The sequence below is a fragment of the Gymnodraco acuticeps genome, unplaced genomic scaffold, assembly GCF_902827175.1.
Source record: "Gymnodraco acuticeps unplaced genomic scaffold, fGymAcu1.1, whole genome shotgun sequence".
NCBI lineage: Eukaryota > Metazoa > Chordata > Actinopteri > Perciformes > Bathydraconidae > Gymnodraco > Gymnodraco acuticeps.
The window spans coordinates 2,312,361-2,330,194 of NW_022990940.1; the positions used below are offsets into that span (position 1 = coordinate 2,312,361).

General features: G+C 41.1%; 1 protein-coding gene across 2 annotated transcripts in view; it reads right to left on the reverse strand.

Annotated features, from left to right (window-relative positions):
- Positions 1-17,003, reverse strand: part of LOC117558361 (solute carrier family 22 member 23-like) — a 33,919-nt gene extending 16,916 nt beyond the window's left edge. Inside the window, exons 1-4 of one of the 2 annotated variants that reach the window (XM_034234504.1) lie at positions 16,885-17,003; positions 16,240-16,801; positions 9,815-9,918; positions 9,524-9,678 (exon numbers count right to left, since the gene is read on the reverse strand). In XM_034234504.1, the coding sequence (XP_034090395.1) occupies positions 9,524-9,678; positions 9,815-9,918; positions 16,240-16,677 (697 nt within the window). In that variant the 5' untranslated portion in view covers positions 16,678-16,801; positions 16,885-17,003. Of the gene's footprint in view, positions 1-9,523; positions 9,679-9,814; positions 9,919-16,239 lie in introns of both variants that reach the window. The other variant, XM_034234503.1, reaches the window with a different exon arrangement.
- Between the last annotated feature and the right edge of the window lie 831 nt (positions 17,004-17,834).

Sequence of the window (17,834 nt, forward strand, 5' to 3'; positions counted from 1 at the left end):
CCAAAAGCTGTGACAGAAAGCCAATCCTACTGATGGTAGATCATTAAGCTTCTGGGTATAAACTGGTGAAAACAAACTGTAGTTATGTGACGTTACTCTTCAAACCAAACAATGCTCAAAGGGGAGATTCCACAGTATTTTTCTTTATCACTTTGTTTATATATTAGGTGATTGTGTTGGCACACAAATATCCTGAGCCCCCCCCCCCCCTTTCTTCAAGAACTAAAGAGCGGCTATTGACAAAATGGGGTCATACTCATTGATTAGTCCCTTATCTGGGAGCAAAAAGAATGCCACAGGCATTTCTCTTTCATCTGTTTGTATTGAAATTCTCGTTATGAAACCACAAGTAAAAACCCACCAGAAGGGCATTTTTCTTTGATATAGGTTGTGCTTTAGTGTGTTTTTATGTCCTAACCATCCCACCACAGCTTCCTCCTTCCTCCTACACAGTGAAAAATCTGCACAAAACAGAGCTACTGGCTCTTGCAGAACACAGTAACTGACACAAACACAGCTGAAACGGCATCAAAAGAAAGGGCAAAGGGGGCCCCTGCTGATTTTGACAATCACTGGACTACACTCAGGAATTTGCGACATGAGATAGCTTAAAGATGTCTGCAATGTCTCTCACAAACAACAAAGGTTAAAAAGTAGACCATGACAATTAGGCCACCCGATGTGCCTTTTAATAGGGAAGCAGTCTCCTTAAAACAAAGAAACGTTAAAAAAAACAGATGTAGGATTATTTCCATGTAACCTAATGTGTTATCAGAGGAAGTCTGCTGGGCAACCAAAAATGCAAGCTCTGCACAAAAGGAAACTTTAACCCTGCATAGAGGGAAAGAGAGTTTGCACCTTGACCCATTTATCAGGAGGCAGCTAGAGCGTGGAAGGATGAGGAGGGGTCATCCTGTGTATAATGGAAAATACCTTTCTTTGGCTAAAAATCATTGGCTGCCTGTACACAGCCTACATCTATGTCCTAGCCTCTCTCTCGTTATACTTTATCATCCTTAATCCTAAATAAATAAAAAGTCTCCTTAGTAAGGTCCATCTTATGGCAGCACAATACTTATGCAGTGGTGTGGGGTGAAGTTGACTGCTGTCCTCAGGGAGGGATAGCTATAAGATGGGAAATGAAAAGCAGATATGGCACGCAGTTCTCAGGTCAGGCCAGATTGAGCGATATCCATCAATGCCATAGGCACAAACAGTTTAAACCCTGAGATCATGACAGTCTAGGAAAGGAAGGCAAGCATACAGGCCTTCTGTCTGTCAGAATGTACCAACAAACAGGAACATGACAATTCCACAATAAGCCATTTCCACAGATAAATAAACTTAGAGCTTCTGCTGTCCCTTGTGCCTCACCTACGCATAGAGAGATTAATGTGTGTGGTGACAGCAGGGCACCCCAGAGGAAAATAGAACCTATTACAAGCGACTCAGGAAGTGTGAAGACTGTCTTTCCCTGGCTAACCTTAAGAACACAGCAAAGCACTGCAGCAGGAAGCATGCAATGCAGAGCATCCTGTCGGAAGCGAGGAGCATTATTTCACTGTCATAATGAAGGACACATGCAAACAGGCAGCTAGGAGGGAACACTCATGACCACATACGTCACTGACCACATGAGAGCAATCAGTGCTGTCAGACTACCAAACACTCGTTTTGCAAGCTGAATATGATTCCTTCATTAAAAAAGAGGAAATCCCAAATGCTTTTGCTGTGCCCTATTCCTTTACGTTTTCCTTGAGAACATTCCTATAAATAGTAAGAGTATTGCTGTGTATAGAAATCCTTCTGTAGAGCTCTATGATGCTCGTTCAATCAGTGTACAGCAGAGCACTGGTATTACACTATTCATCGTAGGCTTTGCCGGAGGGGTCACAAGCTCAGGGACAGACTGTGTCGAGGGAGATTGGATTTGTTCTGAAGCATCACATGAGCAGAGTAATAGCGGCAGACAATGAATGGCATATTATTGTTGCAATACATGATTAAAACCTTCAAGAGAGTAATAACTAATACACTAAGAGAAGTCAATACAAACCGTTTTGGAAATCTGCAGCAGAGAATGCTATTCATCATGTCATCATGTACTTCCCTTCTAGTGTTGCTGGTAACAGGTTTTTTGTCTGCCTGTGTGTGTGTGTGTGTGTGTGTGTGTGTGTGTGTGTGTGTGTGTGTGTGTGTGTGTGTGTGTGTGTGTGTGTGTGTGTGTGTGTGTGTGTGTGTGTGTGTGTGTGTGTGTGTGTGTGTGTGTGTGTGTGTGTGTGTGTGTGTGTGTGTGTACATGATCACTAGTCATACTGGTCCAGATGATGTATAAAAGGAGTGACAGCAAACACCCCCTACAAAATCAATATTGTCTGAGTACCTGGGCAGGACAGCAGCAATAGTACCTTATTGACATAAACACAATGCCTTTCCATACGCAGCAACAGAAATTGTTAACAAAATTGTAACTAACACTAAACCAGCTTTTGAAACAACGTAATTTTAGCGCTGGGAGGCAGATGAGGCTTTCAAAATCAATCTAGATCAAAAGAAACCAAATCTGACAGAAAGACTCAAGCATATCGTTGAAGTAACACATCACAAATCCTTAGTGTGTAAAAGTCAAGATGGCGGCAATCAAATCTGAAAAGAATAAACCATCCCATTATAGTAATTAATAACATTTGGAGCTGGCCATTTACATTTTCATCAATTTAAAAAAACGACTCACTTGAAGACCATTACACAGAGCAGTCATGAGCACGTACTGTATGCCAAAGGTTACGACAGGGAAGTTATAAAGCTATTTTTGATTCCAGGACCCGAGACAATGAACAATGTGGAATATCTGTTGCCGTCCTGCATCTGTTTTTATTCCACTCCCTCTCTACTCTTTCTCACTTTACAAGGCATCTCTCACACACACCCATGACATGTATTGACTTGCCTCTTCTGATTCAGACAAGCAAAGTGAGCAGGGACTCCACTCAAGATGAATTTAGAGACATTTGCTCTCAGGGCCATTATAAAGACTTCTCAAAAGTAAACATCCTGCCTCCTATTAACATTTAATAGTTGCTCGGGAAATTAAAGGTGGAAAACACTTAACTCAAGCACGCATACACACATACTATCGATAGCGTATAATGAAACCTGACACTATTGGGTGTCAACTTATGCCTTTGTAGACCTACTGCTCAATTGATACTTTCTTTAAATGCATATTTCAGGAAAAAAAGTAATACATGTCCAGAAAAGCATCCTATTTTAACCCCACTTAGCTGATGTGGATGCACAAACAGAAAGTCAGATATGGCCCACTGCTCCGATCACCTAGTTTAGAGCTGGTCACAATATCCTCTACCAAACCCCCAGTGCAGCGTGTGTCTGTATGTGGGGGGGTAGCAGGGTCGGGGGCGGGGTGTTGACGATGTTTTACGGTGAAAACACTTTAGTAAGCAGCAAGAAGGAGCCACTACAGGCCTCGCCTCTGCCTGGGGCTGTGAAGCTAAAAAGGATAGCACACACTGATGGAGCACCCAGGTATAAATAGCAGTGCTGTCTCAGATGCATTTCTATAGGTATAGCTATAGGTGTTTTGGAGTCAACATATTATAGATCAATGCACTAGAACGATGCATTCGTCTAGTTTATGAAAGGAATTCCACGTGTCAATGTATCTTGACTCATAGTCTATTATTCTTCAGAATCAGAGATGAAACATTTAGCATTCTCCTTCCCATGTGCGCGTTCAACATTTCTCTGTCTTTTTTTTTTTATGCTGGTAATATTTGCCTGCCACTATTCTCTCCCTTTGTCTGAAAAAAACGGCCACCAATTGTTTTCTCGTTGTCTCTGTCTTTTTTGGTAGTGTCACATCTTATCAGACATGTTAGGCCGTGCAATTGGCCTGACATTGACAGGCCATCCTTGCGGAAAGGATAGTAGGGTCGCACAAATTGCTTTACACTCTTCAAGAGGCTCGCCCATATCCTTTAAAACTCAATGGATTTCCACAGTGATTCCTCTAGGGCGATATATATATATATATATATATATATAGGCCGGGAAGCTGTATTTGAATTACTACATTATTATGTAGAAGGATGTAGAATTTGTTTTCAAACCAAACATAAAGATTGCAATCAAAGCCTGATTATTTTCTATAACAAAATTGCAGCATACAATGCTGCCCAGCTTTCAAGATCCATGAACTAAGACTTAGGCTGCAGCCACACGGAGACGATACAGGTCGTATCCGCTACAGTTCTCTATCATATAGACCAGTGATTCTCAAACTTTTTTCAATAATGTACCCCCTTTGAAAAAAAAATTCAGCGAAGTACCCCCCCTGATCAGCGCAAAAACTATATGTTAGGGAAAACAAGACTATATAAAGAGGTACAGTAGGGCGCTGCTCCATCGGTGTCTGATTTATTAAAACAACAACATTGTAACACTTAAATGCTACATTTCAAATGTATGTTCACTAAATGTATGGCCAACCAATTTTAATATCATGCAATAACACTAAGATGACATTAGTTGCATTCTTTTCATTCATTTCAATCTTTATTTCGAACAGATTAAAAAAATAACAAATAAAAAATAACAAATGTGAAAAAACAGAATACTGTATTGTTAAAAATACAGTATTTATCCACATTCATGATACAAAAAAAGTCTTCATATTAATAATAATATTTTAAAAAATCATATGTGTCCGAAAGGGAGTAGGAGGAAGCAAATGCTTATTAATTCCCACCCCTTACTTGATCAATGATTGTCCTTTAAATCATTATGCAAGTTATTCCTACTTACATTTACACATACATATACAATAATTTCTCATCTTCAATCACCTCTATTGAACTGATCTTTTTAATAAGTTGTACTTACAATTTAGTGAGAAACATGGGCTTGTGCTTCGCTGAGGATCTTTGTCATTCTGACAGGAAGGCAACTGCAGTTATTACACTTCGTGTTTTGAAATATGTGTAACTCTAGTCTATTAATATAAAACCCAGACTGCTCAAACTTCGTTACTTTTCCTAAAATTAGTATATTTATCTTTTTTTTTTCTTTTTCTCATTAACATAAAATAAATCTCACATACCCCCTGCAGTACTCCAACGTACCCCTAGGGGTCCGCGTACCCCCATTTGAGAACCACTGATATAGACGGTTCGGCCACACGAGGACGACAGGGAAACGCAAAAACGATAACTGGTCCCAAGGTAGATAGATATGCAGACGCAACGCTCTGGGGGGGCAAACGGCTCCGAGATTACGCCCTATACGCTAATTTCCTGATAACGAAAATACTGACGGGCTGTCAGGAGAGAGGGAGGAAAAGAGAGACTCCACATATTATTCTTATATTATTATATAGAGTCGTTATTCATTTGTTTTAAAGCTCAATAAATAACAAAACAGACTTTGATCGGCAGTTTTATATTTTTTGTCCGGAAGATTCAAACTTTAACGGACATGTTTGTGGGGGAAATTTCTCTAGCAATGGAGAGTCAGGACTCAGAGAGGCACGAGGAGAGCTGGAGCTTTGATGGCAAACACTGGTGGTTTATTTGGAGTTACGGTCGGAGAATTGACAAGACAGGTGGTGTGTCACGAGTTGACACAGTGTTTGCCAAACCAATTCTGAAGAACTCTTTCTGTAGCTCGAGGTTTTAACTAGTTCGGAGTGTAATAATCAACATTCTTCATCAGTGAGACTAAAGCAATATGGACCATGAATCCAACTAGAGCTCTCGTCCATAGAAAAGAATGTGCGCCAGGGAACCTTCGTCCCTGAACAGTAAACTACCTCATGGCGGCTTGTGCTCTGTCATAGACTGGCAAGCACAATGCGCCCAAGCTGCCCCTCCTAAAGAGAGATAGCAGCAATACCCAAGGCCGTAGATCTATGCCATGAGAAAGGAGACAGTGAGAGGAGAAAATTATGAACTGTGTCAAAGTTTGAATACCTAAGCAAATGATTTCCTAACAATGTTGACCGGCGGAAAAAAATTATAACGGAAACTCTGCCGCACGGTTCCCTCGTCCCTTGGAAGAGGCGGAGAGGTGGGTGTTTTTCATCTGCTGGTGGACTACTGGGGAGATTTACAGCAGGAGTACACGCTTGCCTCGGGGAGGGAGAAAAAGAGCCAGAGCCCTGGCCCCTGCCTCTCCCCACCTCTGCTGCTAAATCCACCGCGGAGAATAAACAGAAGGGCAACCATGGGAACCATGCATGCTCGTGAAGTCTTCTTCACTGCTTTTGTTGTATTTTGTGGCGGAAGTACAGCGCCACTTACAGGCCCTGCATATGTACTACAGCGTATCCAGCGGGTCGAGCGGTCTCATGTGGACGGACACGTTTCTGGTGCCGATTGCGTGTGGACGGAAGACTTTTTTGATATCGAGTTCATTTTCGTTACCGTCTCCGTGTGGCTAGGGTATTAATTGCTCATGGATTGATGAGAAAGGGGGGATTAGTGTAATTTCTTTAGTGCAAACACAGCTGAAGCTGGGATTTGGCTCCAACTTTCCTCCGTAAGCAGAGTCAAACAAAGCAAGCCACAAAGGAAGGTCACGTTGTTACAATGTTTCATGCAGAAGTGTCATATGATAGACACAGTGTCAGGACTTTAATGAATATTAGCTTTTTTTAAGCATGTGGCCTCATGTCATGTAAATGGAAAGAATACCCTAAACAGAAGGCCTTGAAATAAAAACGATTGATTCACTCCAGTAATGTGTTATTGAACGACTCGTCTCCTTCTCTTGGAGCAGCTCTGGTGGAGTGTTGTCAATACAGAGTAGTTGCAGGGTAAATATCATGTGACAGAGGGCACGCATGATCAGAAATAAGGGCGGCGGTATTGCAATACAAAACCTATACAAATAGAAGACTGTTTGAGCTCTGCCTGTCTTGCTAAGTCTGCTTAAGTTGAAGTCACTAAATACTAGTTATTAGTTCATATTAGGTTGTTATTATGATCTATGTTACCCTGAAGCAAGGAACCAAGCAGTACTTGTGTTTGGTGTTGATACAAATGGATCAATATGGGTTAAATAGCCACACTCCAAATGATGGCCATGGTGGTAAATGCCCGACCCATCAGAGTGAACAAGGTTAAATCAATTCTACCTCTACAGTTCCTTTGAAGCTTCAGAAACTATAAAGCTATAACTTTAGATGTGGGTGTGACCCTTTTGCAACAACAAAGATACCTGAATATGATTGCAGAGGGTAAGGCGGTGCCTGAATAAAGAGAATAATGCCTTTCAAAATTAGACAAATAATGGCACGTTATATAAGCTTGTGTAAAGACAAATATTGAACCCACTATCTTCTATTGGGTTCCAACCACCAGGTTGAGAACCATTGATTTACTGAACCACAAACAGTGGGCTAATGTGAAAACAATGAACACAGATGTCAAGATCATTTATATTTGATAAAATGCCATACTGTACAGCTAAACTCCACCCTCTGATCCACCCACGTTCCTTTGTCCTGAGAACAGACTAAACGTTCCTTCTATTTTGGGAGCAAGGTATACAGTGTGGAGTAAATGTGAATGAAAAGGACACAGAGGGCCCCTTCCTTCATCCTCTCGCCCTTGCTCCCTCCCTCTCATGTTCCTCTTCCCTCAATGTTTGCCACCTCCCTCTGCACTGGTCAATTACTGCAGCTAAAGAGGCTTTTAAGGATCCATCGTTGTGACCAGAGTGTGCATCAACTGCATTGCCAATTATCAGGGTGCTAACAAAAAGTCTATTTTCTTTTGAACTAATGCTACATTCCCACAGAAGTGATTATTCAAAACCTTTACTATGCAGATTACTGAGAGAAGGTCATATCAACAGAGAGGATTCATCTTTGAGAAAAATACACTCTTCCCACACCACCCCCGACCCCTTCTGCCGTTAACGGGTTATTGATTAACAGTTACAAGGTTTGAAATCTCAGCAAAAGACACACTGGTTCTCCTAAAACAAAATTAAAGAATTCATTCCAGGGGTAAGTTGGCTGGTACTGGTTGTTGTTCTGGGTGTGAATGTATCCCTACAATGGCATTAAATGTAATACATGTTAGAAGGTTATTGCAACACAATTACTCTTCTATCCGCTGAATGCTACCCTCAGCTTAAGACAATAATTAAAGTACAAAAGGCTTTTGATAAGACGTATCAGGTCAGAAGGAACACAGCATGAGTGGGAAGATACCACTGGAGAAGTAAGAGTGAGCGGTATGGGTTGAATCAATGTAGCAAAAATGATCACAGCATTATCACAACACAAATATGTTGCAGTACTAAACTATTCAAAACCGACTTGATAACAACACATATTCATCGCATTGATTTGAATGTTTTTTTGTTTTTTAGCGGGCCACAATTTAATATTTTAGTATGTAAGATTTAAGCTGTGCCGTTTGATTAAAATTCAACTTTAGAAGGAATGATATTGTGACATTTTTCTATCATGATGTTGAAATATTTACTCAGCCCTAACAGTGAAAACTGATCGCTACAACTTGCAGTGCAACAACTGCTGCTAATAGACAAGGAGCCAAGTTTCAAACAAACCAGTTTAGCCCACAAGGAAATCGTAAAGTGTAAATGGAAAAGGCCTGCATTTTCTACAGTATTACTACTGCTGCACCATTCCTCCTCAGCAGTTTTAATTTAGTGTTAAAGTGAAACGCAACTGTCTACACACTTTAATCAAAGTAACAAATAGCGTTCAAAGGTTTCAACTGTGCTACCTTAAAGGCCTCAAGCTAAATGTGTCAGCAAAAATATTCAATGTTCAGTTTCACAGACAAGTAGCCTCCTCGTGTTACAAACCCCTCCCAGGACCAACAATTGTCCAACAGAAGCTTACAAATTTAACCAGGTCTGACTAGATTTGGATTTCTCAACATACTGAGGTTGTGTGCATTGTACACCATTAAGAAAAATATTCCCTATTAAATTAGTCTGTAGGGTTATGTCTTTTATATAAACCTTGCCAAAAAAACGAACTAACTAAAAGCTAACTACATTATTTTTGTTGGATTTTGGTACTGGGACAACTGCATAGGAGCCAGGATGCTAATGCTTATCAAATATTAGAGAACGGTTAGCGGCTGTGTCTTGCACTTCTTGCACGCTTTTTCTTGTGCTAGCTTTAATACTTTTTAAGAAGTGTTAAAATGACTACACATTAATTAGTTATTCTTGTAAATATGGTTCTCTAGTAAAATGCTGACTTTTTCCTACCTGAGCTTTATCATGAGTCTGTTAGCATTAGCTTTAAGACTTTTAATACAGCTCTCGGCTAAAACAAACTAGAAACATTTAAAAAGGACCAGTGCAAGTGTATACTTCTGAGGGCAATCTAAGACTAACTGTTTAAAAAACTGACTACAACAGTTCTACTGTATATTGTAAAGCGTACCAACAATAACAAGGGCAAGGCTTAGCAACAGGTACATTAGCACAGAGTATTTAGTTGAGGGATAAGACTCACTGAGGACATAGAGAGAAAGGTAGATCCCCGCCAGGCAGAAGCCCTCAAAGAAGCGCAGGGTGCTGAACATAGGGACGTTGACGGAGAAGGCCACAGTCAGACCAAACACCAGCATGAACAGCACCGAAATGATCAGCACTGGGTGGCGACCAAACCTACAGGGAGAGGTAAAGAAATGTTAAGACAATTGACACCTTCAATGTAGAAAATAGAGTTTTCAGTATTACACAGCTGTAAATTACACTTTAGGTTGTTTTGAACAACCTAAAGATTTTGTTTTGAAAATCTTACCAGTCAGCCAGGACTCCAAAAGTCAGGTATCCAAAGATGGATCCCACCAACAGAGAGAATTTGGCGATATGGACTTTCCATGCTGAATCACACACCAGACTCCACTGTAGAGACAAATAAACACAGGCATTAGTTCAAATACATTTATGCTCGGTACAAAATGGCCTTTTTATCTATTGACTAAGGTCTGTCAAATTTGATGGGCCATTATGACCACTCAAAACATAAATGATTAAAATATGAGTAGGATACGTTCTGTGACACGTTTTCCTGGTATTGCGTCCAAAAGGAACATTGTTATAATATTGATACAAGAATTACCTTTTATATGTTTATCATTCCAGACATTATGTTAAGTTATTGCTAATTGTTTAACTTTTAGTCATTAGACTCAATGATTCCCTAAAACAGCTTTCAACCAATAATGTATCCAAAGGAAATACTAATAGACTTGGTTATCAGCTAATTCAGCACAAGATAATAAGTGGTCTGCAAAATAGGATTTCTACAAGTATCAAAAAGCTATATCAATTTGTCAAAAATGTTGGGTTGATATTTTCCTCTATTAGTACATTTAGCATTATATTGAAATATTGGAAAGGTATTGTTTCTCTGCAAATCAAGATCAGGGATTAAATCATATATAATAATGACAAAAATCACTAAGCTGTCATTTCTTATTTACTTTGTGTGTATTCCTCTTTTACTGTGGAAAAACGGTGTACATTATTACAGTCAACTCTGCTTCCACTCATTTTCTTTGCTGTCTGAAACTCTCAGAGGAGGGATTCCTAGAGTGCAAACAATGCAGTGTTTGCCATTCTTTCACATGAATCAAACGCACCCAATACACAGTGGCTTTTGTCACAAGGTGTGACAAACAGACCTTGTATACAGCGTAAAACCGTAGAGAGGTTCAGAGGGAAATTAAAAGCCCAGTGGAGTATGAGCATGTGAAGTGCTAGTAGGAAGAAACTCGATACCTAATCAAATCTACCATAACCTGCAACTATGAATGCCATTGACATTATAATGTATTGATCCTAGTAAAGTAGTTTAGTCTGAAGATACATTTCAGAGAGGATATGGATTTTAGGGGTTGTTTTGGCAACATGTGCTGCACAGTTGTCTGTGCGGACAGTAGCTGCAAGATTTGGCAGACGGGCGTGGCAACAGAGCAGGTGCAATTCTGCCTCATCTATTCACCAGATAATTGCCACTATAGGGAATAAGTAACATTTACTGCCACAGAAAATCATATTCAGCGTATGTCATGTAGCAGCTCAACCTTGTCTTGAAATACAGAGTGTAGTTTGTTCTTATATTTCTTCTCTGAGGGGCTCTAACCTCTCTTAACCTCTGCCACAGTGACCTGTTTAGAATGGAACGCTCCAGGATTACCCAGAGCCACCCGGCCATCACATGATCCAAGCATGCAACTCACTCATGGTTACAGTATCGATGTCAGCAGAGGAAAAAGACAGAGGGAGTAAAACAAGTTCCTGTTGCACAATTACTACACAACTAAGGTACTATGACCAACCAAAATGAGATTAAAGTCTGAGTCTGCAAAAACAGAGGAATCAGGCACTGCGCAGCTGGAAGACAGTTTGGTAATCTGGTAATGGTTTGGTAATCTGTGCTGATCACAGACAAATTACCAATGTTTTAAAAGAAGCAAGTCACATGCAAGTGACAAAGCAGCAAGTGAAATGGAAACACAGACATTGGTATGGCTAAGATATCATAATGGGTTTTATTTCAAAGCCAATTCTTTAAAGGCCAACTCTCTAACTGGGCTTATACACAATCATTAATGGGCTTCCACACTGCTATTAGCACAATAATACCAAGATGTTTAACTATAGCAGAGCAAAGAAATCTAAGAAAACTGTTATTCTGTCTGAGCACGAGTCAAATCCTTGCAGCGTGTCTGCAATGGCCTTATTAATTCTGCCAGTTGCTCCCTTGCTATTGTCATGCTCATTTGGGAGTAGTGATTAAAGTCAGTGTGCACAGTCGGGTTATACTCATAAAAATTGTAACTGCTGACAGAAAATGCAGAACAATGAAGGGCCAAAGGGAAATCAGTTAAAATCCCCAGGGTGTCTGTCGACCTCTCTCGAATGACCGGCCACCAATGATCGGTCCACACAAGTGAGTCTCATTAGCCAAGATGAAGACGCTCTCAACTACAGTTGCAAAATTCTGCACCCGTTGAACTACAGAGAGGTGGGTGGGGGTTTCAAAGGAGGGGGAGAAGAGGAGGGAGGGTGATGGAGGAAAGCACAGGAGGAAGGAAGAATAAAGATTATACAATGTAGAAACAGAGCATACAAAGAATAAAGGGAACGTATGGGTAAGAATAACAGGCTAAAAAGAGAGGAATAAGGGATGCTTAAAAGCAGTTGTGAGGAGAAAACATAGAGACTGCTGCATAGTACTTTACTGCCTAGCAACAGACCATCATGCTGGTTATCAGACTATTTTCTGCTTCCAAGTGCAAGTTTTAGCACCACTGCTGCACCAGAGGGTTTAAATCCTGTAATGTGGTGATAGCTCAGGTAAGGGTAAAAGAAAATCACAAAAGACAAAGCTGAAATATACATTCACGCCCTGAATACTCTCTATCCTTGGCAGTTTGGTTGTAAATTAAGTCGACAAGGAAACAATACACACATATGTGACATTGCAGGTGTAGCCTGAGGGACACACAGCCTGAGAGCAGGTGTGACGTGTTTAATATAACTGTCATACTACTGTAGCCTTCAGATTATGCTATACATGAACTGATTACAACTGGCATGTTTGACAAGTTAGCTGATGGCATTTATGTTTCCCTGCAACCAGCAGTGACAGATGGTGAAACAACAAACCTTTTTTTGGCCATCTATTATTCATTGCCTAAAGTCGAAAGTTGAGAAACATAGGTAGACATATCTGTCACCAAAGCGACCTGATATGCATCAACAACCGACCAACACTCGTTCAACCTGAATTCCATTATACAACTCTATAAACAAACATGCACTACAGCGGAGTGTAAGAAACCCCACCATGTTGACCCCTCCCTGTTAGGAAACTTATCAGAAATTAGCCTGCAGTGCACACGCACACACATGTGTATGCGCGCACACACACACACACACACACACACACACACACACACAGCTTTATCTCTGGGTCACACCAGCGTCTTTCCTTCCAGCTGACGCTGTGAGTGGCTGTCATTGTGTGCTGACTGGGTATCTGCAGTGGGGTCATCATCTTTCGACAGCTGAGACTGTTTCAAAGTGTCCCACACTGATCCAGGGTCTGTGGAAGGAGCCAGCCAGCTGGGTAAACAGTATGGAGGGACACAGAGTAGAGAGGCCTGCATGGGTGTTAAACTACAGTATCAACTTTCAGATCTATGGGTGTGCGACCTCCAGCACAGTGATACTGGGTCTGGGTGTACCCACCAATATGCTTTTACAACATATCATTCTTATCGCACTCATACAATACTACAACAGAAAAACAATACACAACTGACACTGACTGAAGTACTAAATCAATTGCTCAATAAATTACTCATCTAGAGCGGCATCTAATAACTATTTCCACTATTGATTGCCCAATCGGCCCATTATTCTTCTTGTCGATTCAATAATAAAAAAAAATATATTGTTGTAAAATGAAGAACATACATAAAAATGGTCACCGTTTTTCAGAACCTAAATCTTTAGTCTTGTTTTTTTAACCAAAGAGAATCAGTTTACAATAATATCTGACATAACCGAACAATTTAAAAAGCTGTTGACTGCGAGCTGCTTTCCTGCGGTTTTTAGACTGTTGATCAGACAAAATATAATCATAAACTTGCAACTTGCATCTTATTTGTTTAGACATTTTCTGACATCTTACTGGCTAAAGAGGAATAATTGTGTGTTCTAAAGGAAAACATAGCTTGGCCAAATGTCATACTTTTGTACCAATTTAAGTTTTAGAAAATAACTATATGTTGAATTCATCAATCTCTTAATGGCTAGTGTCTCTTACACAATGAACAAGAAGAGGGCTTTCACAGGGAATCAGCATAGAGGTTAATCTTTGCTTTGAAGCAATTCTCAGCCCACTATTTCGGGCAGGCGTGTGCAGCTGCTACCCATCTGAATAGGAGCTGAGTAGGATAGGTTGCAGAGAGACTATCTGTTTCTGAGTAATGATACATTCTCATTTCTAAGGCTCAGTCCAATTAAGACCTACCCTGAGGAGAGATTTGACTCAATTAGTACGGGTCTCCACATTAACCACTCTGGATCTTTCTCCACCACCTCAACCACCTCCATCAAAGCTATCTTTCTGTGACACCATGAGACAAATGGAGTGAGCAGAAATGAACTCCTGTTACTGAAACACAAAATGTACACCACAAGGTGAAATAATCTCCATATATTTACATATTTTCCTCGCATGACATGGAGGCCTAAATGGAGTAACACGGAGTTTGAATGTGCTGGGACATTTTGACAGAGACACTACTGCATAACGTAGGTGTTGGCCGAGTTTTTTTAGGGATCCAGTGTCACAGATAGCTGAGCCCAGTCATGTGCAGTTATGCCTACAGTATATGCAATCCAAACACAGGGAGAAATGCCAAGTCATCACTTCCTATATCCTAGATCGTACATCCTAGTGTCTGCACTGCTGGAAACAACGGCCTTGGAAGAGTAAGGGATTGGCCGTCAAAATAGACGAGGCCAACGAGAAGCGATGAAGCCAATTCTGCATCACTTTTGGCTCCCATTAAATTTCTCCTGACGGTGACCTTGTCAGAATGTGGACTGGGTCAGGGAAGACGAGACACTTCACCAACTGCTCAGGGCCGTCAATGACCTACAGTAGTGGTAGTGTCAACATGACATTCTCCTTATGCGTGCAAAGGCAACATTAGCATCTACAGGTTAGCACCAGCATCCTAGGAGAGCCGCAATTGTTTTTATACCAAACCTCTTATATCAGAAACTTCTCCTTGTTTACCAAAGAGAGAACAGACATTTTTAGATTGTTAGTAATGGGGATCCAACCAATCGATTTTCATCCCATATGACTTAATATCCAGCTGCAGGTTATGAGTATTTTAGAGGCTTCAATCCGTAAAAAATGTGTTTTCAGCCTGGCTTTAGGACATGCAACCCCACCCCCTAAATTACCCTACGGACAGTAAATAAATCAAGACTTAAACTGTCCCCCTGCCTACTAGCTGGATTTAAATGCCAAGGTTATATTTTATTTAAATGGGGACAGTGTCAGTCATAAGCAGATGGGCTGTTGGCATCTCATTGGATGCAATCTCAGAGTGCCTCCCATTGCACAGAGATGCTTCAAAACCCATCTACCTGAACCTTTTGATTATAGAATGCATGCTATATTCTTTAAAGGTAAATATATTGCAGAAGATAAAGTGATTACAAGGGTATGTGAGGTTATTATTGTGTGTATCCACATTTCTGAATTTTGTCTAGCCAAAACAGATGTTGAAAATGATTATCGATCTGGTAAGGTTTCTCTTTCAATAGTTTAATTGTGCAATCAGTCTTTTCTCAGAATATTTAACCATATTATCCCATCAATCATGATATCCGGTTTGCTAATAGAGCCCTGTGGATCACAACATGCTTTTCAAAAATACAATTAGATCATTTAGTGTAAACATGCAGCATCTCCACAATAGGAGAAGAGCTGATGTGCGTAATGAGGTGTCAATCTCTTACCCCCAGACCCTCTATGATGACCAGTGCAGATAGGAATATTATAATACAATGGTAATGTGATAGGAGGCAAACACATCACAGACATACTTAAAGTGGCCAGAATAAGAATATCTCCCTGCTGTTTAGTTAGTGCAGTGATAGGGTGTGATGTTTGGCCAGGGATGGGGTTGCATTATTCTAGAGAGAGCAGTAATGACCTTTGCTCCAAATTAAATGGCTCCACGTCTATTATGTCAAGTACGACGACAAATGACTACAGCCCTGGCAGTATTGCCCAATGTGCCAATAATGGCGTCTCTCTGCGATAGGACACACTTTGTGTCAGCACCGTGCATGCTCCCACATAAACAATCCTACCACTTTCAGGTCCAATGTGAACCTAGTCTGAGAATCTCTACAGAATATAAAAAAATGAATCAGTGCTAGATGGCCCACTGTGGAGAAATACACGCCTTTGATGCTCTTTTGAGGCACACCTACAATCCAGAAGCTGTCAAATAATGTATATTAACACGACTGCTGCTGATTGAAAGATGGGTGTAGCGTTCATACGGGAAGAATTTCCTCTGCTAACGTAAATCGATCCTAATGGGATTGGGGCGGATAGGGTGTCAAAGATGCATCAAACAATATGATAGAGTATGTCCACCCATAAGATGGACAGCTTACCTTGGTAACCACGTTCTGTACGAGCCCAGTGTGCAGCTCGAAAGTCCACTCGCTGCACCCACACTGCATGTTGGCCGTGTCATTGTGGGTACCGTAACTTCCATTGGCATACATACGAGCTGCCCGCGCACTGATGTTTTTTGGACCGTCCAACAACGAGGAATGGGTTGCATTATGATAAGTCAGGTTTGCCAAAGGCTGGATACATGTGTTGTTCGGCTGGGCAAGGAGGAAATTATCAGAGTACTGGCTGAATCCAATGAATAACGCCGGGATCCATGTCAGCACGATCAGCTGTTTCTGGTACTTCCCAAAACCCCCGAGAAATGGCAGCACGGAGCCGTCGGTGAGTGTCAGCAGCCCCGGCGACGTGGTTTCGGGGGACACGAAGCCGTTCTCAGGTTGGTGGTCCTCCCTGTCGAGCTGCACCACGGCCATCGCGGTTCCGCCGAGAGATGCCTCCGTTATGAAGCGAAGTCCTGGTTGCAGTGCTACCCCCTGTCGACTCCACAATGCGTCAATGCCCCCAGCTCCGCCGGTGAAAGCCGTGCGCAGTCAATCACTGGAATGGAAATAAGACGCACCTCTTTATTATCAGGAAGCACTTCACCCCGTCTGCCAGCAAAAACCCCGTGCGAGATTCACCGCAGGATCACGCACCGACACAAAGGCGGATCGCAGAGAATTGGAGCAGTGAAGAGGGGAAATACTTCATGATCTTGTCCCTCGTCTCTTTTCGTTTTGTCTGTGTCGGTCAGCCGTGGCAGCTGAGGGAAGTGCTTCCTGCGGGAGCCACAGGTAGCCTAACACACCTGCCCATAAAGGTTGTGTGCATTTTGACTCTTCCCCAACATAACCACTAGTAACCACTTTGAAAGGAAAATGCTAATTCTATGTGAAACATTTTCAAGTCAATCCCTGAAAACAACGTTACATAAACTAAAAAGACACCAGTGCTTTTAATTCCAATTATTTGATATATTAGATGTATTAAAAGTATTAAAACATGTTTGTATAAATAACATACAGTTGACTATGTGCTTTTATAGCACATATTTTGCAACTCTGTGTACTGTAGTCCTATAGACTGCATGGTAGTGTATTTTTTTAAATCAAACCATGGCAACCATAGTTCCACACATTCTAATGGTGCAGTATCTTGGGTTCTTCCGTTCTTCCAAATAACATTGTCCTTAAAGGGGGGGTAGGTAATTTTGAAGAAACCAGCTCGAGTGCGCTAGAATTTGAAAATACACAGCCGGAAAAAATCTGCCACTTCCTTACAGGGCCCCTCCTCCAACACACACGCGCACATGACCAATGAGGGCACGAGATAAATTTGTGCACAGATCTGGCTGACAGGCAGGTAGGCCATCCAGTTATTTTAGCCGGGCCGGCTCAAATGATTGGTGCTTTTTAAATTACTACGGCTTCCACAGATTAATTTTTTTTATGGATTTTTTGTCAAAGAACTTAAGATATTCATTGCTATCGAGCCGGTTTCTCAAACGCACCTACCCCACCTTTAATATTGTAGTATAATGAATGAATATAGCCTACATAAATACAAATATTTTTGCAATTTTAATTAATTG